The 24,259-nt window shown below is 40.8% G+C and overlaps 1 protein-coding gene across 13 annotated transcripts in view; it reads left to right on the forward strand.

The window, feature by feature from the left end:
* Positions 1 to 24,259, forward strand: part of KIAA1217 (KIAA1217 ortholog) — a 376,038-nt gene that overhangs the window by 297,841 nt on the left and 53,938 nt on the right. For 10 of the 13 annotated variants that reach the window (XM_054816856.1, XM_054816859.1, XM_054816857.1 and 7 more), the window contains one exon: positions 23,020 to 23,852. In XM_054816856.1, coding sequence (XP_054672831.1) covers positions 23,020 to 23,852 — 833 coding nt within the window. Of the gene's footprint in view, positions 1 to 3,168; positions 3,455 to 15,136; positions 15,351 to 23,019; positions 23,853 to 24,259 lie in introns of those variants that run through there. The other 3 variants (XM_054816863.1, XM_054816866.1, XM_054816865.1) reach the window with 3 other exon arrangements.

Here is a 24,259-nt window from a genome sequence, read left to right on the forward strand (position 1 = left end):
TCTGTTTGAAAGTTGCCTGCAGATTCACAGGTTATTAGGTCGGGGGAGACAACCACCAATAAACAGATGGGTTATCCCTCTTTCCTTAGCAAACCAGATTAAAGGGGGTGGAAATACTGGGTGGGGTAAGTGAGAAATGAGTACATTTTATGTACTGATATTGTGCGGTATCCAAAAGATTGTGGAAAACCCTTTGCTTCTCATCTCTCCTGTTGTGTTTGTGCATCTTTGCATTTGGTAAATTGATGTTCTTCAATTTCACGTGACGCATGAGTGCTAAATTCACTACAGTGGGAAGTTGCGAGTAACTCTTGTAACCACTGTGCTTTGCACCATGGTTAACTGCTTCAGAAAACCTACAGAAAAGCACCTTATTGTTAGACTGGTTGAAAGAACAGTATTTAGAATATCATGAATTAGCCATTGTAAGTACATTTTTCCATGGTGATACTGTGAGTGTGGTTGTATCTCCTGCCATATGTGAGTTAAAGCTTTATTTTTTTGAGGCTTGGGAAAGTTTTGCCTTTACAGATTTTTCTACTGTTTGCCTTCTTGTCCCTTTGGAACCTTTATCCCTGGGTTTGATGATGTTCAGGCTTCTATTCATGTGATTTATAATCATTTCCATGTAACAGACCCAAAATAATCTCAGAAAATAATGTTAGCTGCCAGCTTGGACACCTGTTTTAACTACCAAACAGATGTGAGACCTGTATAAGAATTGGCAGTAACACTTGAAGTATTAAGTATTATCCATATGGACAAGACGACTCAGAATGTGCGAGAGGAATGTGGGATCTGTGAGTTTCAGATCTCCTATCAAACCACTCAGCTTTCCTGTCCATCAGTTCTGATTTTCCTGGTCTTCTTTCTGTTTGATGCATTTTTCTGAATGGGTTGTGTTTGAGAAAAGGGGTTTTGCTTGGGGTCTAAGCAAGTTCTAAAGGACAGTTTCTTCTGAAATCCTTGAGTGTCTTGCTTACTGACACTGTGCTGTGACCATCTACATCTTTAAGAGCATGGTTTGTTTGACAGGTCTGCCATAGTGTTCAAGCAAGAGGTGGCCACATAGTGCCATCTCACTGAATATTCTGAATATTTCTGTTTGTGCACTTCGTTTTTTTTATTATTCCTTTCCCAAAATGTATGCTGAAAATCTGTAGCAGCTGTTTTCTTTGGAGAAACGTATCCTCACATTGCTGCATTTCATTAATTTATTCCTTAGCCTGAGCTTGTAATGTTTATTAGCACTTTCTAGCTCTCTGTGCGACAATACTTTCTTTTGACAAAATACTGTCTCGTGTCCAAATGTTTAGATGATCTTTTTATTCTCTTTGGCATTGTTTTGAATTCCAGTGCAAATGCATGTACACAGCCGTGCTGGTCTGTGCTGTAGGAATTAACATTTGTGATTTGCATAGATTCAAAGAGGAAAAGACTCTCTCAGACTTGCTAGGGGCAGGGTCCGATTTGCTTCTCTTCTCACATTTAGCGGTGGAGTATAGATTCGATGTCAAAAGATGACACTAAAGAACTGACTGCAGATTTTCATATGTTGCTGAATGAACTGAATTTCTTTGGAAGTGTCACAGGTCCTTTTATCCTGGGTTGTTGCTGTGAGCCCCTGGGGACTCCCAAGTGGAAGCGATTCCCCCACCAAATGTGCACAGTGTATTTTCTCTCCTCATTCCCTACACCCTCCTTTTATGGAGTGTCTAAAAGGGGAAGAATCCTAAATTATAATCTCCCCCATCTGTCATTGCAACTTGTCTGCGTTTCTGGTGGCACAGTTGGATACTGATAATGTTGGTTTATGCAGTGGTTTGTTTTGGGCTTCATCTGTCCGCCAATTTTGAGAATCAGGAGGGAATTTTTACTTCATAACAAACCGGTGGCTATTTTGCTTGGCAATCCTTCTCTTCCCAACCACCTGCTGTAAAGTCTGTGGGTTACACTTTGTTTTAAAATGTCCTAGACCCACCATGTTTTTGCTTAATTCCCTGACTTGGATAAGACCTTAGTAGGTCAGCGCTTTATCCCAGACCTCTGCTGGGTGGGTGAGCCCAGAATATCCAAAGAATGCTCGTTGTGGTTGCTGTTGTATCGAGGTACATTTTGAGGTGTTTTGGGGTTTTTTTAGAGAGTGTTGCTCCAAGAACGAACAATTAGGGCAAGTTGGATCAGAGCTGAGATGGGGAGCAGGGGTACCTGAAAACTCCACATTTTCTGGGAGTTAAAATGGCAAAAAGGTGATGATGTTCCTGGCAGTGATGGGAGTTTGGGCTGCCAAGTTGAGAGGGGATGGGTTAAAATATGTTGTACAGTAAAATGAGACAGACATTTGATAAGCTGGGTAAACTGTTGTGCTGACTAGCTTTTATTACTGAAATTGCGCAAGAGCAGCTTTTCATTTTTCCCCTGAAAGTGCCTGGCTAGCTGGTTGCTAACTCTCTAGATTTAGATGCAATTTGTGAACTTAAAAAAATCCTACAAGTGCTAAAAAACCCTCAAACAACTCCCCAAGAATTTAAAGCATCCAAGGAGCCTGAAATTCAGTGCTGGTTTGCAGGAAATAGAGAGATAATAAATGCGGGATCATCCTTCTATGTTCTTAAGGTACTTGTAAAGATACATCCAGCTTCTTTGAGATGTTAAACTTCTTTTCATTGGATTGTTTGTGATCTTAACATCAATAAACATAAAGGCTGCAAATGCTGCCAAAATTGCATTTGTTCATTGCATACTATGGCTAAAAAAGAACTGCTTCTTGTACTACGTAGAAGTATTTAGAATAAAAGTATTTATTGGAAAAGAATTCAAGTAATGAATTGGGTGAATGCATTTTAGTGCTAGGATGCCTGTAGGACAGCATTTATATAAGTTGCCATGTGTTTGCCTTACTGATCCTATTACTATAAAACTTTGTTTTCTTTTGGGAAGAAAAAGAAAAAAGAAAAAGCAAACGCTAATACCTCTATTATCTGATAGAGACCTTCCAAATGATACAAATCCCATCTTTCCTGCTGTTTTGCTGTCTGCTTTTTCTAATGCTCTTTTTGTCATTGAGAGGTTATGACAACATGAGCCATATTGTATTTATAAACATCACGTGTTTCCTTGATATGACTTGCAGTGTCTGCCAAACAGAACACATGGAAGAAACATTTCTCATTAGCTCAGCATTGGTTTTGGTTATACTGATTTCCGGGACAGGAAAAATGCCTTCCTTACTTAGATTTAACTTTCATACAGTAGAAAGAAAGCCTCTGAGTGTCCATGAAATCGCTTGAACAGAGACGCTGCAGCTCTTTTAGCCCACATACTTTGTCTGAGGAAAAGAGAAAAAGCGGTTTATTTTAAAGAGAAGATGTAATGGCATGTATTGCTGAAACTAATTCTGAATTAAAATACCTGCCAAAGTCGTCTAGAAACGGAACTCACCAAAAGATGTAAGGTAAGATGATGTTTATAAATAATAAAAGATATATAATTCCTTTTCTTCTTCTTCTTTTTAAAACTAAAAGATATTTTCAGATTAACTAGGAATTTAAATGAGAACAATGAAAACCGTTTCTTTTTCCTTGAGTCATATGAGAAAATAGACGTTTAATTGTTCTCTAAATCACCAAACTCTACTCTCAGATTTTATGTCTAGTTTCAAACCTACATATTAAACATAAGCAGTTATTTTCCAACTTGCCATTACAAATCTTGCTGAGATGTGAACAAAATATATAAAAGAAGTCTCTGATGTTCTGGATTATTTTTTTTTTTTTACTGATAGGGATTTTACTACTTTTGCTTTGAATGGGTTGTCAGTAGTTGCCAATTATTTATGCAGCTACAGAGCTGCAGACACTGAGAAGTAGCTGCACCAAATCAGACTGTGATGAAAGACTGTAAATGTACCTGTTCTCTTTCATTCATATGTCCTTTGATATACAATACGTACTGCTGTATAAAGCCTAAGTTAGTGGGAAAGTGGATAGAATTTTAAGGAAAAAAAACCTTTTTTTTTTTTTTTAATTTTAGCTACACATAAAACAATATATAAATCTCAAATGTTATCTGGCAAAAAGTCGGTCTGTTTAAAGATACAGATCCTGTGTCACAGTTGGATGGATACTGTATTGTGGCTTTTTTAATGCGATGGCTATGTGCTTTGGTGTATTATATTTATTTCACAAACATTGTGTGTAAGGAATATAACTGTGTAGATCCTATTACTATACCAACATTTTAAAAGATATCTTCTTTTAAAATTTTCAAATAATGAAGATGGATTTTAAATTTATATCAAGCTGTCTGTTGAAAGGAAGTGTTGTGTTCTTAATACTAAACCATTCAAGGAACATGAGCTTGCCGCACCCATGCGGTAATCTTCCAGTTAGTCTAAGAGGAGTGTCATGGGGTAGATAGCACAAACCAGTTACCTGGAAACTCCCAGAGTTTCGTCTGTGGAAACAGACCAACTTGCAACCACAATACAGTTGTTTTAGTGGAACTTTTAGGGAGAGAGTTCTTTATTTCCCACTAACAGGCCTGTGTTCAAGCTAGCCTGCCTTTCATGTTGAGGTTTGCTCAGAGCTTGCCCTGGAGCTGATGAAGTTACTTAATGACAGCATATGATCTGTCTTGTGTGAAGGTCTCTTCAGCCCTTCATTAAAATCAGAAGTCTTATCTCTCACGTAAGTCTGAGGTTCTCAGGCAAAACTTTCACTGCCTTCACTGGGAGCTTGACCTGAATAAAATCATAAGGATTGGATCTGAGTCCATTTTTATTGTCTACTAGTTTCTGGTTTTATTCTTACTCCACCTTTTTTTACATAATGTTTCCTTGTTCCAATTCTTTAGATGTTTTACTCTTTTTTTTCTTTTTTTACACTGCCCTTGCTTTTAGTATAACAATTTGCACTAATTCGGCTGTTTGTTTACGTGAAAGTCCTAAGTAGCTGGCAGAGTCAGATGTTGCCAGAGCTCCCTAAACACACTGACAGATGATGATAATGCTCATGGCTGTGACCTCCCGTATTAGGAGGGGAGATCTTCCTTTACCTCCTTTGTGGCTTATCTGAATTGCTGCAGTCCCGAAGGCCAAAGTTCAACCAAGCTTTATGACTTCCAGTTAGCTTTCCGGATGAGCTGTGTTACTCAGACAGGGGTTAAAAATCACTTTGTGGAGGAGGAGGTTTTAGTACTTCAGTTCCAAGAACCCAAGTAAAGTTAGAAGCAATGTCTTTGCTTCCTCAAACCTGCCATTCGCTTGTCAGTCAGGACCTCAGCTTTCCTAAGTTTTTCACAAATCCAAAATGTGATACTTCATGATCATGACCCAAATTCTCTGCTTTCCACTGAGTCTTCACCTCAGAATATTATTAGTTGCCTGCCTCTAGATAAGCCTAATGAATACTAAAGAGAATTAATTCTGTCCCTGTCTTCCTTTCAACAAAGAGGAGTTAACCAGCACCTGGTGTCTAGGAGAACACAGCTACTTACTTATCTGAGGACCTTGATTCTTCTCCATGTTGGATTGTACTTTTTCTAACAAGGACTCTGGAAAACTAATCAGACTTCTGAAAATATGAGCAATAAAAATATCTTTTCTTGGATACATGTTAAGACCTGGGGTTAAAAAAAGCCTTAGCTGGCAAAAGCAACCCAGTTGCAAATATCAACAGGCAACAGGACTCCATAAGAAATGATGTGATGCTGAAGTTATTTTTTGTGTGAATATATGCCTTTCTTACATCATTGCAAATTGGAAGTCCATGTGACTAAGTGAAAAGACCAAAATGGTGTGTTGGGTAAAGGGCTAGTCCCTCAGTCACTTAATATTTACTATAGATAGCTTGACATTAGGATAAACCTGGTTGTTTACTTCAGTCACGCTGACCAATTTGTATATTTTCTTGGATAGAAGGAAGTAAAATGAAAAGAAAACGTAGGGCTCAAACAGTATAAGAAGTTGTTTGTGATCTGAGAAGACTCTTAATTGAGGCATTGATAGTGGCGCTAAAGTTGCAAAATATTTACTTACAACTGCAAATACTGCTGGGCCTTATAGGTATGAGATGCAGTGCAGCTTGGACACTTGCATTGCAAAATCCAGGTGTGTATAAGGCTTCCATGACCATTTCTCCTGCCAATAGCACTGACTCCAAACTCAGTGCAGGAACTTATTTCTTCTGATTTGCTATGTCCTTATAGTGGAAGAAACAACTGGCTACAGGTGTAAACATGCACCTTAGGTCTTTTAACTATCAATCAGATCTTTTTTATACATTTTTGTATTATTTGCATCCTAACATATTCCATATATCTGTAACAGAAATTGTGTTCTGACTCAGTTGTTTGGTAATGCCAAATGAGACCAAGGGTTATGCTTTCCTTTATGTTCATTTAACCATATCAACTTGTTCAGTTTTACTTGGCTTCAGTGCAGTGAGAAGAGATACAAATATGGAACAAAAATAAGAGCTGAGTCGTTAGTACAGCAAGTCAGAAAGCCATGCATTTATTTTGATTTATGAATGCAGTTACTAACAGTATTTCTTTTTTTAAAGCACAGAAATCTGATCTACAGCATATTTAAACCAAATAAAATGCTGATCTGTACCAGAACTGTACGTATTTGAAACTATTCCTTTTTTGGAAAAAAAAGGGATGACCCCATCAGTTCAGTTGTGCCCTGAGGAAGTGCTGAAATTGAGACTGGTCTGAAGGGTTTGGCTTCCTGCGTTGGTGGTGGCCGTCTATGCTATGTACATGATGTGCTTGATCTCTTCAAGGAGAACGGGGAGGGGGGAGGAAATGCTTGCTGCATCTTCATGAATTACATGACTCCTGTTTGTTCTCAGAACATTCTACCTAAAAAGCAGCTGTGGAAAAGCAAAAGAAACGTGCAGTTGGTTTGAAAGCAAAAGAAACAGTTGGTTTGAATGAAGCATTAGTTATGAGGGGTGTCATAATGTTAACTTTAAAAAAAAAAATCAGTAATAGCTTTTATGTGTTCAGTCCAAACAGTCTAATAGCTTATGGGATGGGTGGGCCATGCTATACTGATGAGATAAATGTGGATATTGGCAAACCAATGATGTAATTATGTAAATCCGACCTTTTTAGGATTGAAATGTGTTATGTTTCAGTGTATTTATATTTTCGTCATTTGTGATAACACCCTGAAAAATCTTGGCTGCAATAAAAAGAGGTTTCTTAGTGTACTCACCACAATACTGTCTGGAAAGTATACTAAGGAAGCATAGGGAAATCAAGTGTGAGAGATTTATTAACTTCTCTCTGCTTAATCGGATAATTTTAACTTTTTTTTTTTTTTAAACTCTCACATTCCATTTGTTTCTAGGAAATGAAATACACTCATAAATATGCAGAAGCGAGTGCCTGCTAAGTTCACTGATCTGGATGTTTGTCTTGCCAATCAGGAACCATAGAATCATAGAATGGTTTGGGTTGGAAGGGACCTTAAAGATCATCTAGTTCCAACCCCCCTGCCATGGGCAGGGACACCCTCCACTAGACCAGGTTGCCCAAAGCCTCATTCAACCTGGCCTTGAACACTGTCAGGGAGGGGGCATCCACAACCTCTCTGGGCAACCTGTTCCAGTGTCTCACCACCCTCACAGTGAAGAATTTCTTCCTAACATCTAATCTAAATCTCTCCTCTTTCAGTTTAAAGCCATTACCCCTTGTCCTATCACTACGTGCTCTTGGAAACAGTCCCTCTCCAGCTTTCCTGTAGGCCCCCTTTAGGTACTGGAAGGCTGCTATAAGGTCTCCATGGAGCCTTCTCTTCTCCAGGCTGAACCACCCCAACTCTCTCAGCCTTTCTTCATAAGAGAGGTGCTCCAGCCCTCTGATCAGCTTCGTGGCCCTCCTCTGGACTCTCTCCAACAGCTCCATGTCTTTCTTGTTCTGGGGCCCCCAGAGCTGGGTGCAGTACTCCAGGTGGGGTCTCATGAGAGCGGAGTAGAGAGGCAGCCTCCCTCGACCTACTGGTCATGCTTCTTTTGATGCAGCCCAGGATACAGTTGGCTTTCTGGGCTGCAAGCGCACGTTGCTGGGTCATGTTGAGCTTCTTTTTCACCAACACCCCCAAGTCCTTCTCCTCAGGGCTGCTCTCAATCCATTCTATGCCCAGCCTGTAGTTGTGCTTGGAATTGCCCTGACCGATGTGCAGGACCTTGCACTTGACCTTGTTGAACTTCATGAGGTTCACATGGGCCCACCTTTCAAGCTTGTCAAGGTCCCTCTGGATGGCTTCCCTTCTCTGCAGTGTGTCAACCGCACCACACAGCTTGGTGTCATCAGCAAACTTGCTGAGGGTGCACTCAATCCCCTCGTCCAGACCATTTGTTAAGATATTAAACAGAACTGGCCCCAATACTGAGCCCTGGAGAACACTTTAGTAAAGTCTAGGTAAACAACATCCACAGCCTTTCCCTCATCCACTAAGCGGGTCACCTTTTCATAGAAGGAGAAGAGATTAGTCAAAAACATTTGTCTCATTGACGGCTAATCTGTGACAATGTCAACTAGGGAGTGTCAACAAGTTCAGTACAGGTGTAACCAGGCTAGTCCAAACATAGAGCTTGCTCTACTAGCTAGATTTAAGCTGATGCATGTTGTAAGTTCAACTTCCTTTATGGCAAGAAGTGTAATACTGCTTTCCCCTTATCTTTATGTTGGATTCTTATTTTACTCTTGAAAAAAGTAGTCTTAGTCTAGGAATGGGAAGGGCTATTGGACATTATGACGGCCTAAGAGCTCTTGATGTGCAGATGTGCTTGGGGTCATAGGTCTGTGTGGTCAGGGGGCTAACACGGTGGAAATGATAGGGGGAAAAAGCTTTCTGAGAAGTAAGGGCTGCATGCACATGTGCATGCACACACCTATAGACACATCTCACCACTTGTCAGAGCTTGGTGGTGATTTCATCAAACTAGAATTTCTGTTGTCCCCCTCTAATGGCCAAACATGTAAAGGGCAACAGGGACCTGAGCATTCTGTCTCAGCACTGAGTCTGACTGCACTTTGAGTCTCAGAGATGCTGCACTAAGGACTGACTTGTAGAGAGGCGTTATTTTCTGCTATGTCTGAAGGAGATGAAGCTGGTTTTAACTGTAACTACATCTTCAGTGGGAATGGCTGAACTAAGTGCTAGGTTTCAAAAGCCATTTGTAGCTTTAAAGTGCATCTCAAATGTCTTTGTTCTGAATATGAAAGTGGATTGCAAAGGCAATGGTCGTAGCTTGTTTGCCCATGTCCTGAAGCATTCATGGGTAGCTCCAGCTGGCATTTATGTGGAGTGCTCTGCTCCAATTTCTTTTCTAAAACCACCATGTTCTGACCACTCCTTCCAAAAAACCCACAAAACCTCAGAATATTAACCCAAACTAAAGAAGTTTACGTTGGATGTATTTTCTTCTTTCTCTTACCTCTTGTCCTTCCTTTCTTCCTCTCTCCCTCTCCTTCCATGCCTGCTATGATAGGCTACAGCATTGTAATAACAAGAACTAATGCAAAATGTTCTAGCCTTGAAGAAAATTTGCATCAGTTCATGTTTTCCACCCTCATTCTGTTTTCTTATTCTTTCATTGCATTTTTTGTTGAATTTCCCTTCACATTCTAACTTTAACTCCTCTTTTCCTCATCAGTTCCTCACCTCCTGGCTTAAGTCTCCTATTTTTGTTTCTTTGTTATTTATTATCCCTTTCTTGTTTCTCTACTTAGTTCTCAGCACTCCATCTCTGATATTACCCTCTTTCATCTCTGGCCTCTTTCACAAACTCCTATTACTGTCCTTCACCCTGTCTTGTTCCCTTTTTGGGGGGTCTTTTTTTCCTCTTTCTTATGTAGTTTTACACTCAGAATTCCCTATTAGCTTCCCATACAATTTTTCCTTTACCTACTCTATCTCTTCCCAGTGTCATGACTTATGTATTATTTAAATGTTTGCAGCATGTCATTCTTGCTATTTTTAATTAATATTTCTGTATTACATGTAGACTAAGCAGGAAAAATTTCATGTTACAAACTCAGTCCTCTGTATATAGGCTTTAAAAGGTTCATGCATATGAAAATGTGCTAATGGTAGCACAGAGGAAGAGGAGAATGAAAAGCGGAGGTGCTTCTGTATTGGTCTATTGATAAATAAATAATGGTTATTTCCAGCTTCAGGCTAGAGACACTTAATTCTTTGCTCAGTCAAACAGGAACCACAGGCCAGGTTGGATCCACCAAGGTGGATCACAGCAAAGGCCATTGCATGGACTAGCAAGCAGCAGCTGGAATGAAGCTGCCTTATCCCTTCTAGTTAGAGTATCTCTTGCAAAGAAGAAAAAAAAAAAAAAAAGGAAAAAATGGGATGAAAAACAGAGCAGAGAGTGAGCTAAATGAAAAGACATATGGGCAGGCTCACTATAGTGAATTAGGAAAATAGTCTAGTCCTTACAAGCTTCGGGTAGAAATTGGCGCCCGCTGCAGTCAGTGGAGGGAGGCAGGGAATGCCAAAGGGCAGCGTGTCCCACCCGGCTGTAGAGGGAATGAGCTGACTGTGGAGGGTGCCCGGCCGACTGTCTTTTAATGCAACAGTAGGCGAGACAAATCCTCAATACAGAGCAACTAATAGTGCCGTCTTCACTTTTGAGAGGTACTTAATGCATATATGTCTGTGATACATACTGTGATACTTTCCTATAGCTAGGAAAATGTCTTTGTTTAAATCAGTACAGAAATGAGGGGGAAGCATGAGGTTTAAATTACAGGGCAGAGAGACAGACTGCAGACCTGACGTAATAGTTCAGTTTTGCAGAACCTTCTTCATGTGACTCCAGTGAGAGTTGGCTATATTTGCTCTAGTAAACTTAAAATAAATTTTGAGAGGCTTATAGAGTTTCCAGCTCAGGATTTCCCACTTGTACTTGCTTGCCTTTAATTTTTTTTAAATCCCTAAAAATCTAAAATTTGTGATTATGTTGATCTGCCATCACCAAAGGATTGACCAAAAATTTACTGCTGGTATGCAAAACATATATGTATGTATGTATATGTAATGTTAATATACATGTTGCAGTGAAGCACTGTTCTCTTGGAGCTGAGATGCTCACTTGTGTGCTGGTTCAAAGGCTTTGTGTACTGGTTGCTCCACACTGCAAGCACCAGCCGTTCTCCCGAGTGTGCTGCTTTGTCAGCAGTGAAGCTGTAGAGCTGCCTGTCCCCTTTGTAGTGGTTCATTCTAGCTAGTAGTTATGTGCTCTGTGGTGTGGGAGGGCTTTGTGTTTGTTTGTTTGCATTTATTTTTGTTAAGAACTAGGGAATTTGGAATAAGTATAAGAGAACTTTCTGGTACTTGTGTCTACCCCAAGGCATATCTGTTTCACTGCATGCCTTTGGAGTTAGTAAACAGAAGGAATAACAAACAATATGTATGTTTAGGAGAAGATAGTGTAGTCTGTATATAACCTCAAATCCAGTGTGTGTCAGGCAGCCAGAACTGTTCTGTTCCCTCCCTGTTTGTTTAACTTGGCCTCTCAAATTCAAAGAGCTTCTGTAGGATTTTCAGTCTTCAGGGAAACACCACACACATCTTTGTAGGTATAAATATGGACAGTGGGCTGGAGAGCTGATGTGGGAAAGTTGAGGCCAATTTGAAAGAGTTATTCAGGGTTTTGGAGAGCAGTGTGGAGTGTAGGGTGGCACCAGCACAGCCTGGCTGGGTGCTGGGGTATGGGCCACCTTGGTGCCTTTGTGAGGGACAGCAGCATGGGGGCGTGTGTTCTGCTCCCCCGTTTTTGCCATGGGGAAGCAGCTGAGACTGAGATCAGGATTGGATTTGACCACTTTTTTCTTCCTCTGCTGAATGTTTGGAGGCAAAACTAGGGGTCGATCTCTCTCCTTTCATTGCAGAAAGTGGATAACCCAACTGAGAGTTTTCTGTCATGGTGCTTGACTAAGCAGAGGGAAGAAAGATGCCGATGGTGGTTGTCCAGCTGCCTTCAAGAGCCTTGTGTATCAGAGGCAGCAGATTTAGGAGATCCTGCAGACAACTCCATACATAGGTCTTTGTCCTCCTACACTGTTGGTTTCTTGGATCAGAATTAGAAGCTGGACTGGTGAGGTGGCATGAGACCTTCCTCGGCAAAGAAACCCATGCCCAAAAACCCCAAATCCAACCCCCAAAATCAGGAGAAAATAATGCTTCTTTTGTAATACAGCTGTAAAAGCCATCATCAGCAAACTGTCTGCCCATTTGGATTCTGCTGGACTGAACTAACTTGTTGCATTTAAGCAAAACCCCATTGACTCCATCACAAGCTTTGCTCCAGAGTGCTGAGAATGAAACCAAGTCCTGAGTTAGTGACAAGCAATCCAGCCAGTAAATGCTTCCCTGTTTTCTGTCAAGGAAATGATTGTTTACATCACTACAAGGCAATAACTGCTTAATTATTTCCATCCACAAAGGTATTATTAAGGGAATAGGAACCAAAAGAGCTGTTATCAGGAACAGAAAGAACTTTGATCAGCAGTCAAGCAATAAGTTACGTGTATGCCACATGTGTACACCCCACAGTAGACTTCAAAATATTCTCTGGATTTATAATTGTGTGTTTTACTGATATTGTGTCTCTAACATTTTTTCCACTTAAAAATGAGGGAAGCAAACAGAAAATAATGTGATGGGCAAATTGATGGAAAGGTCCAAGGGACCAACATTGTTAATAGTGTAGAAGAAAGTAGGGTGACTGGTGATTTAGCTCAGTGGTAACTTGGGCCTGTCATTAACATAAACATTAACATTGATTTTAAAGTAATAAATAAGCTAACCTAAACTTCCAGGCTTGATCTCAGTGAAGCATAGGGGTTTGCGCCTCTTAGGGGTATGCCCCTTGTTTATACAGGGGGTTAAACTGAAAAGGAACTCTTGTTCTGTACAGTACATTATAAACAAATATATGGCAAGTAATTAAACACAGGATAATACATGGCAAGTTAGACAAGGCTTGAGGGCTCTGATAAAGTAATTGAAATGGAAAGTGATGCTTGAATGGTTTGTATGTATTGTTAGAACCTACAAATTAAATTACAGCCTTGGTAATGATATATCTGTGTGATATTTATGATGTTGTGCTTGATGTATTTTAAAATTAAAAGAAGATTCATTCCTCTCATGAAAAACTTTTCGTATGCATCAGATACTTGAAGACTTGCATATAGTGCCAGATGTATAGAGAACTAGTTATATAGTACGTCTATGTTCTGGGATATACTTTATCATGCTAGAGTCCAATTACTGAAAATGTGCACCCTACCAGCTTGCAATTCATTGCAGAGAAACTGCAGTGAAATATAGTGGTCTTTTTTATCCTGCATATTAGCATAATAATGTGATTTGTCACTGCAGGTTTTTTAGCCTGTAAGGAGGAACATGGATGGAAGAATATACTCTGCAACTGTTGGAAAGCATGTGTGGCATAAGAGTCTACTGGGATAATTTGCTTGTATTTTTTACTCTTGATGTTTTTGAGTCTGGTTGGTCAGCAGACCTAAGCAGCTTTTTAACTAGGTCAAGTATATACATCCATTCATTAAAAGGGGATGCTTGACTGGTTAGTTAAACCTGCCAAATATAAACCAGATGCTTCAATGGTAAATACTGCTTTACTCGTATACTGCAAGAAACAAGCCTTGACTGATTAAATTTGAAATGAAAATAAATAGGTTTAACATTGTTTCTGTGCCATAATAATACTTTGTTATAGTTCTAGTGCAAATATTTAATAAAAATAATATTTTAAAATATTTTATAGTGAAACTGAAAACTAAACATTTAAGACAAAATTAATATTTTTTTTTACATTTCTGAAAAGACTTTATATTACACTACATAAAAATTTTGTGAAGTTCTGGTCAAGGCCAATAATGGCATACAAATTTACAGCATACATTACAAATCAGAATACACAGCAGCTGTCTACAAAGCTGGAGGACTTCTCTGCTGTAGGGCTTGGTGTAGTAAGGGGCGGAACACCTGGGTTTTTAGTTTTGACTACCAGATCTGCTCTGATCTTTGTCCTGTTACTTGAATGCTTTGTGTCAGATTGCCCTTTTGCAGCAGAAATGAATGATGCCTCCCCCACTAATGGCTGAGAGACTGAGAGCAGTACTGTGAAACAAAACGTTACTCCAGTAAGGTCCCATTATAACTGGTTCTTTACAGCGATATTAGCTCATTGTCATGTGCATAAATTGTATTTTCATTCTTTTGAATGCCAGTCATGATGATATAGGCAATTTTTTACTTGCATAAAAACAAAAACAAGCAAAAAAACCCCCAAACCAACAGCAAAAAAAGCACACATGCCCCAAACCAGAAGATAACTGCAGGACTGGGGAGTGCTCATGTCATGAGATTTTCCCTTATGATGATATTTAAGTGCCGTCTCTTTTAGATTGTAAATACTGTATTTATAAGAAGACATTTTCTATATTCTATGGTCTTTTGACAAAACTAATCATAATGGCTAGTGTAGTGTGCTGCAGAGATAACAATGAGATTGATTTATGGGGGCCGCAAAGTTCAGGTTAGCCAAGCGTCTCAGGTGCCTGGTTAATGAGTAGGCAGCCTCCTTCATGGGAGGGGCTTGCGCTTCATTCTACCAAATGTCACTACCAATCCAAGTATGTGAAAAACTTCCAAGGTTTATGACTACTGTTTGTGTTGGTTTTTTTTTTAATATAGAATTGTATGTAATGGGTTTGCTAAATAATTTGAGGTCTTCTCCTGTTTGGGAATTAATATGGATGTGTTTCATATCGTTGCCTTTGAAATGCACTCTCTTACCTAAGCGGAAGTTACTCACTGCTTTATTTATGACTTTCCCCTTTGTGAGTCTCTCTTGTACTTCCTTCCATAATGTTAGTCTCTTTCTATACATCTTATAGGCACACATTAAAAAATGGTTGAGCGATTGAATCACATAGTATTGCACAGTTTGTGACTGGGTGACATGCCAAGGAGGTTATTTAGTGACTAATTTCAAAGGGGAGGAGAAATTGCAGGCTTGTCATGTGGAAAAGTACTTCAGTCTATTGAAGCAGCATTACTTAGATGACCGGGTAAAGCAAGATGGCCTGCCCCTGTTGTGAGCAGAGGGAACAAGGAACATTCTTACTGTTTCAAAACCTTTTCCCAGAAGGCATGGATGTACAAAATGTTATACCGTAGGCTGAGGATTTAGATTCAAGGCTGAAAACAAAAAGTGCTTTATTAGAAGAAGTGGAACCAAATGTTCATCTTACTGCTGTAGCCATACAGGTGATTTCCTCAAGTAACAGTAAGTGGCTTTAATTATTTCAGAGCAAAAATCTTGTCAAAGACTGTTCTATTTGTCTGTAGGTAACAATGTTGTCTAAGAGTGTAATAAGAATGCTACTGTTTTTAATTGTAGAAACAAACACTCAGAGTAGCATCAGGATAGCTGAAGAAATTATGCCTGAAAGAGCAGACTGTGTAGGATTTGGTCTGAAACTCTCTTCTCTGCTTGCGTGCATGATCCATCTTCAGCATGCACATTGACTTAAAGGCAAGGTGAAGCAATCAAACATTATTTTTGATATTACCATTACATTTGTTTTGTGGTTAGCTTAGAATTTTATGGATCTGTTTTACATTCAGTAAAAAGTGAACTAGGTATTCTTTGTTTTCCCCATGGGAGCTTTAGGATATGGTATGAATTAAGTTTATATGTAGTCAGGGATATAAAAGGACATACTGAGACATGTAAAGTACCTTGAGTTAAAACATTTGGATCGCTGTAGGGACTGGGTTCATGCACAAGTGTGCATTAAAGATACAGGTATAAAATAAGGGACAATAATGTTAAGAATGTGTTTGATGCTCTATGGCATGGAAAGGGAAGTGATGCTAAGGCTGAGCTTCAAGCCAGTGTACGGGCAGTTACAATATGCTATCCTAAAAATTCTGCTCTTGAGGATGAAATAGTGCTTAGGCTGTAACCTTTGTGTATACCTGCACAACTGGCAGAAAGGTATGGAGACTGGATGTCACAGTGATATTGAGTAGTATAGTAACAACACCTGATTAAGGTTCACTCATGATGCCTCCTTTCTGGAGGGTCATGTTTATGTGCTCTGAATTTTATCTCCTAGGATAGTGAACATCATTTTCTGGTTCTCCTATTTTGTTCATGTCAGCTTCTAGCCAGTTTATTCTGGGGAAAAAAAAAAAACAACAACCCAAAAACCAACCAAAAAAACCCACCAAACAACAAAACCGTCTCTGAACATAGAAACCGGAGGACTGGGTCAATTCACCATCACTTCCCATCACAGACTCATCCTAAGAAACATCTTATATTGGCTGATTGCCGTGTTGTTCATCAAGGGAAAGGAAAACCATAGAATTTAGAGCATAAATGGAAGAAGAAAACCCGAGTAATTCTCTTGCCATATCCATATACGTCCAATTAAGCATTCTGTTCTGGGGTAATCAGTCACTAGAACCAGAAAATTACCATTTCATAGATGTTCTGAGTTTTTAGCTCAACTCTTCTTTCACTGTAATACAGAGATTTTACAGCTGGGCATATAACAAAACTGTGCAAAAGGAGCTAAAGAACTGAAACCTAGATGCGTGCTAAGAATGGGAAGTTAATTATAATAAATGCTGAGATTTCTCAGGGGGTTCTGCAACTCCTTGTCTGGAAAATTATCTGGGAAAAAACAATGGAAATATGTGGGACATGTTAAGAACAGCTAGCTGGGTCTTGGAGTTCCCCATTCATGGGAAGTTTGAACATTTGAAGTCAGTTTTATTTTGGAATTACCAGCATGTGGTTCCCGTCATGAAAAACAATTGTGAACCCTGGTAGCTCCTCAGGCTTTGTACTGTGGGGCCAGACCCAGCTGAGGCCAGGTCTCCAACTTAGCCTAGGTCAGCTCTTTCATGGTCTGAACTCTCTCTTTTGGGCATCAGGGGGCCCATTCTTAGCCAAAATTGTCAGATAAACTTCTAGTCTGGAAGCACTGCTGAGGAGCAATGGACATTGAAACCCCTGGCATGTCTTACTACTTGGTCTAGAAGATCATTCCAGAATTACCAAGTACCCACTCTGCTGAAGAGACCATGGGAGAGCTAGGGTCCCTACCCCAGGGCAGACTCAGATTGAGTTGCCCCAGCTCTATGAATCTGTAAAGCCAAAGCTCTAGAGCACTCCAGGGAGATGTCTGATAAGAAATAATGTCAATGTTTGACTGAAATCTGCTAGGTGGGGTTTTTTCCAACTTTTCTCTTTACTGATGTTTTTTACGAAACGTTTCAGCTCTTTTGGACTAGCATTGCCTGCTGAAAGTATTTTTCATTGGAAAGTTCCAGACCAGAAAAAGCTAAAAATTGTGCTAATGTGTTTGCGGTTTTCAAGTATGGCATTGGGCAGCTGGAGGAACCCACAGCTGCAACCAGCCTGGTTTTTTTCTGTAATGACCCAATAGAATGGGAAAATTTATAGGAAGTTAATGACTTAGTATGAGAAGGCAAGAACAGACAAGTGTGACAACTGTGACAACCTCTCAGTGATGTCTGATAGCATAAGGATTTGGCTTCAGACAGATAGTCATGGTACAGATAGTTAAAAAATTTCATTTTCAGACTGTTTAACAATTCTGTAATTTTCAAATGCACTATTTCTTATTGTAAATTGTATTATTTTAGAAATATTAAAATCGTATATGAGAGGTTTTTTTGCAAAAGCTGATTTGTGCATTCAGGTGTCCAAATCCAACCTGAATGAAAGATCAGTCATGACAGAAGTGGTATCATATAGTGCAACTACTGGTTAAACTGAGGGTTTTGGACAACTAGTACAGTAAAGCTGTCAATTTATTTTTACGTGGAAAGAACTAACTAATAGATTGTATTGTTGTTGGATTTGGGGTTCTTTAATTAAGTCTTTCCTGGGTAGAAGAGTGAAGGATTGCCTCACTTTTTAGAGAATTTTCTTCTGGTGAGGAATTTCCTTAAAAGGTCTCTTTACAAACAGTTGAATTTATCAGTATTATATCAGTACTTAGAATTTCTGTAGCTTTTTCATCGAAGACTCTCCACGGTCTCGACAGAATTCTTTGCAGGTGTCCTCTGTAGGGTGGGCCAGCTTGAGGAGTGTAGGTGCAGTTTCCTCAAGGTGTCAACAGGAGAGTAAGAAAAGTAATAGCTTTGCATGCCTGAGAGGTGATTAATGGAGTCTGCTGGGAACTCCGGGGTGTCTCCAAGACGGTGCATGGATAGGCTCCATCTAGGGAACATGCTCCATGTAGGTATTTTGGCAGGCTGAAATCCTTGGGGTAAAGCCAGTTGCTGTCTTCTTTACTGACGTAGACGAGGCCTGGGAGAGCAATGGGAAGGGCTGCCAGGTCAGAAACTCTGGCCTACTTTTCCCTTTGACCGTGTTTTGTGATGAGATGTTAGCAGATAATGGCATGAGTCAGGCCGTTCCTCTGGTATCCAGGTGGTGAAGGGTTGGTGTGGTGCTGATGAATCAGTCATAGGCTTAGAGCTTGGTGCTGGCTTGCATTGCCCTGGTGTTCATGCAGGCACGGCTCTGCACGCCCTGTCTGGTGTGTGCCACAGGTGCAAATGATGTGTTGAAGGCAACAGGAGAGAGAGAAGTATGGATGATTTCTTCATTGTGAGATGCCCATGTTGGGACAGACCACAAAAGTGACCTATGAGGTAGGACAGCTGTAGCAAATTTAGAATAAAGATCAGTCTAGTGTTGTATTAGTCCTGATGATGGATGACAAGGCAGACTGGATTGAACTGCAGAAATCACCAGCTGTTGAACCACTGAATAGCAGCTGGCTCTTTGCTATCCATAAGGCTTATGATACCACTACGCTGCCATTCTTTCAGGGGAGCCATGCTATTTGAGAGGCCAGGAGCTGCCACAAGCTTTGTATTCTGCTGTATGCAGAGATGCTGGGCCTGCCCACTCTTTATGTGAGCTACCAGGATGTGGTGGGTTGACCTTGACTGGATGCATTGTGTCCACCAAGTTGCTCTATCGCTCCCCTCCGCAGCAGGATGGAGGGAGGGGGGGAAATAAGATGGAAAAAAAATTTGTGGGTCAAGATGAAGGCAGTTTAATAAAGCAAAAGCAAAGGTCTCACGTGGAAGCAAAGGAAAACCAAAAGATTTATTCTCTACTTCCCATCAGCAGATGATGTCCAGCCACTTCCCAGAAGGTAGGGCTTCAGTACGCATAGTGGTTGCTCCAGACGACAAACGTAAATAACAAATGCCTCCCCTTCCTCCTCCTTTCTCTCAGCTTTTATTGCTGAGCAGATGTCACATGGTATGGAATATCCCTTTGGTCAGTTTGGGTCAGCTGTCCTGGCTGTGTCCCCTCCCAAGATCTTGCCCACCCTCAATCAACTGGTGGTGGTGGTGAGAATGTTGGAGAGGCAGCCTTAGTGCTATGCCAGCACTACTCAGGAGTAGCCAAAACGCTGGTGTGTTACCTTGCTTGCTACCAATACACAGCACAGCACTGTGAGGGCTGCTATGGGGAAAATTAGTTATATTCAAAATACAGGAAGTTATTGAGTGTACCCAACTAGTTTTGAAATAAAGAACTGAACATAATTGGTTTTATGTGATGCTCACTCTTTAGTATATAGAAACAAGAGACCCCTCAGTGTCTCTATTGCTTTGTTAAAAAAAAAAAATCCAAATATGTATCTTATAGACTTAAGTATTGTTAGATGATAGCAAGTCCTCCACAGGAGATGTTTAAACATGGTGTGATCTTTTTTACAACAGAAGGTGAAAGATTCTCAGTGATGTCTTTTCCCCTCAAATGTTTTATACAAAAATTGCTACTAGCCATTTGCCATATTTTAACCTGAGGATTGACAAAACAAGTTTCTATTTCAAGGATGTAAAGTCTACAGGCAGTAAGAACAAGGAAGAGCTATGTGCTAAAGAAAACCACACCCTCAGGCAAACATATTACATGACTACAGTCAAAAAGCACATGATCCTATGCTTGCACCTAAAAATCTTCCTCCTTTTGCCCTCAAAGCAATTGGGTGTGATAGCACCTAGTATTTAGAGGCTCAGATAAGCCCATTATCTTCTTTCTCTGTCCCTGAGTCATGCAGTTGAGTCCAAGACCATGTGGCTCAAGACAGCCTGCATATTAGAGTATGTGTTTTCATTGAGCAACCTGGGGATTTTGTGGTGGAGGACAGAAGAAGAAAAACAGCACAGAAATTGGGGTATATATGAGAGAGAGTAGTATGCCTTGAATATCACACAGAAGATGTATAGATGAGAAGCAAGAAGAGACCATCATTTGCATATTAAAGTTGACATTAGCAAAGAATCTGGAGATTTTGGAGAAGAGAGAAAAGTGGAAAGAGAGAAAATACTGATCAGGTGGCAGAAGACACTGTAATCCAGCTGGAAAGGCTGCCTGGCTCCCCGTCACCAGTTCACATCCCTGCCCAGCCCACACGCCCCGGGGCACCTGCCTTGGGCACCCTGAACTTTGTGGCTCGAGCTGCTCTCCCCTTCTGCATGCTCCAGCTAGGGGCTGAGCATTGGCTTAAAATAGAAAGTGAACTTTTCAGGAAGGGGTTGTCTGCCCAGGCATTTGTGCCCTGCCCAGCCCAACGGGGTCTTGATTCAGGCTGTGTACTCCAAGTGTTATTTTAAAGCAAAAGTCATTAGCATTATATATGCCAATACTCAGACACAGGGTTCTGAGCAATAGCTCAGCCCTCTGTTTAACTCCTCATTTCCATCTTAACGTATGTCAATACATTAAGGTGGAAAATAGGAGTTTTTCTTTGACAGATTTCTTTGACTGATGAGAAATGAAGGAACATATACAGGAATATGAAGTCCAGAAGTTAGGGGAAATTAAACTGGTTGCTTTCAAAGCTTCCCATGGAAATTTTCTCCTCTCTACAAGGTAACATTGGAATTTTCCTCTCAATGCAACCCAGTGTATCCCAGTGTCTATGGTTTCTGTGCCAGATACTATTGCATCTGTTGTACCTTTAGCTGAAGCAACTAAACAGGGCATGATATAGCTTGTACAGTAGAAACCAAGGAGGATTTTCTTTCTCTGGGCTCTTCTATCAGTGCAAAACATCTATGGCTGCCTATTCCTGGAGGCACGATCCCAAAGCTGCTCAGAGTCAGTAGGAGTCTTTTTGTTCCGCTAGCCCAGGTCAAGAGTCTGAACACACAATACAGCTCAGTACATTGCAGTGTTTCAAGCTGATAGAAAACTATGTTGAATGCCCACTGATAATTTTATTAATACTGTTTAGTTATATTTTATTTTAAATTCCAAACTACAGTAATTCTCTGAGCAAATGAAAAAATTATCTCATGTTCCCCTTTGGCTTGATGACTTTTGTCTGCTCATTTATGACCCATCCCAGCATGCTCCTTTGTTCTGTTACACTTATTTATTATTGCTGCTGCCACAGTCAGGTTATCTCCTTTCTTCTTTTTGATACCTGATACTCCAGACTTTTGATCTCTGGCCCTGGGGAACATCATTTGTAATTCCCAAGTGCAGAGCCTGCCGTGATGAGAACAGCTATTGTTTATATACCGCCATCACAATTCCCTTACCAGTGGAAAAACCTGTGGTGGGGTGGGAATAGAATATAATTTCTTGCTTCATCAGCCATGGATCATTGTAACTGCAATGAATCCAGTCATATTGTCAAAGCAGGGAGCGAGAGGGGAGAAAAACGGTGAAAATTTCAGATCAGCAACTTCCACTGCATATTAGCATGTGCTGTGTAACTTCATGAACATGTAGTTGGGCTTGGTGACACTCAGCTTTCTACAATCCCTTGAAAGTGATAGGGAAGCTGAAATTGCCAACATAAATTTTAGAAGCTGCGATTTTTTTCTTATGTAGTTAGTGGAACCCAGTTGACTTTTTCATCTTCCTGTTTATCCACCTTACCCTAACGGCACTAGAGCAGGTACATGATGTTTGCTAGAGGGAGAATTTCTCCTCTGTCTGTCATTGACAGCGTTCAACCATCGAGAGAGGTCATTGCTGGGCAGCACAAGATGCTACAGACTCAGAAGCCCATGTATTCATTGCAGTTTTTTGCCAAGGCCTCAGTTAACAAAGTACAAATACATTGATATGGAAGTTTGCCTTTTCTTCTCCTTCCTTGCTCATTCCTTACTGCTGGCAGTTTCTGCTGCTGCTTACAAAACTATGATAAAATATTTGCTGAGTTTCTGAGTGTGTCCTCCACAAACTATCTGAAGCTCTTTATCCTTGGTTGCAATAAAGCAAGCCCACAGCACATGTTTTATGGGGTCTATATTCATGCAACTTGAGTGTCTTAGAGTCAGTAAATCTTTGTATGTGTTGTTCTCCTATACTTTGTGAATCCGTTGTGTAATAAAGACCACATGAAGTTATTAGCAAAATGCTAAATCCTGCACTGAAGCGAACAGCCAATTAGTTGTAATATTTATTTTTCTTGTCTAAGGACTTCAGGTCTATTTGTGATGCCAGAGCATCAGCATTTTCTCCCTGGTTTGGAATTGGTGAACTCTAGCCTGTGTGTCTGATCAATAAACTGTTTAAGTCTGTCACTGGCTACACGTACTTAGAGTGCCTGGCACTGAAACCCTTCATTTCAGCTTCGGTAGCTGTGAATATCAGATAAGGGTAAGAAGGTATTTGTGTAAGTAAAAGCATTTTTAAAACTCTCATATTCCTTTAACGTGCAGCCCATTTTATTACTGTTTATAGGTGTTACTTTCTTTAGGCACTGAGGTCCCAAAGTGTTTTATTTATGCAGATGACAAATTATTTGGTCTTGAGGGTTTGTTTTTTTCCCTTTTTTTTTCTGTAGATGTCAAGGTCGTCACAATCCACATCATGTTTTGCTCATTCAGTAATTTTATATCTTATATGTTTTTCCTTTTCTTTCCAGATGCAGAGGGAAATTGCTTATACGGGCCGAGATGGCCCAAGTGCTTCCCGCCCGGGATCTGCCACACACCCTCCACACGTGATGCCCAGCTCTCCGCCCGCCACCCCGGTGCCCCACTCCATGCCTCCCTCTCCGTCCAGGATTCCCTATGGCGGAGGCCGGCCCATGGGTGTGCCAGGCAACGCCACCATCCCCAGGGACCGGCTCTCCAGCGTGCCAGCCTCACGCTCGATATCACCCAGCCCAAGCGCCATTTTGGAGAGACGGGACGTGAAGCCAGATGAGGACATGAGTAATAAAAACCTTGCCCTGATCCGAAATGAAGGTCTGTACGGTGACCCCTACTTGTTTCATGAGGGGAGGATGAGTGTGGCTGCACCTCACTCCGGACACCCCCTTGATGTCCCTGATCACATCGTAGCCTACCATCGCAGTGCCATGAGGTCATCAAGCACTTACTGCAACCCCTCTATGCAGCCAGAAATGCTGGAGCAGTCCTTGTACAGACAAAAGTCACGAAAGTACCCGGAGAGCCACTTGCCCACTCTCGGCTCTAAAACACCTCCCGCCTCACCCCACAGGGTGGCTGACATGAGAATGATCGATATTCATCCTCACCATAGTGCTCACATTCCCCCCCACACCATCCAGCCCGACAGGTCTTCCCCCAGCCGCCAGTCCTTCAAAAAGGAGCCGGGACCGCCTGTGTTTGTGGACGCGAAAGCACGGAGCGCCCTCGGCCTCCCAGGCATGGCCGAGGTGATGCCCTCCCCAGTCGACAAGCAGGCTTTTGGCTATGGGTCACCTGTGATGCCCAAGGACAAGGAGACAAGGTAAGGCAGAGCCGGGGCTTAATTTATGCAAATAAGAAATGTTCCTAATCTGCGCATCTTGTGTCATTTAACACCCAGGGGACAATGTAATGTGTAGGAGGCTACTGCACTGGGCTGCAGTGTTCATTAGCTGCCTGTCAAGGTAGTTAGTAATTTAGAGGAGGTGCAATACCACCCATTATTAATCCAAAAGTATTGTCAACCCATGATGAATCCCTAGTTATTTTCATTTGTGTAAACTTCAGTCATTGGAAAAAATATAATAAAATAAAATGATTAACTAGGATTTTTCTTTCCAGACAACCAGATCATGTTACAAGAACAAATGATGTTCTGTTCCTGCTAATAAGGGAATATATTTCACCCCCGTTAAGAATGACACTCTGATATTACAATTTTGGTTCTTT

Source organism: Grus americana, chromosome 2 (assembly GCF_028858705.1).
Source record: "Grus americana isolate bGruAme1 chromosome 2, bGruAme1.mat, whole genome shotgun sequence".
Classification (NCBI taxonomy): Eukaryota; Metazoa; Chordata; class Aves; order Gruiformes; family Gruidae; genus Grus; species Grus americana.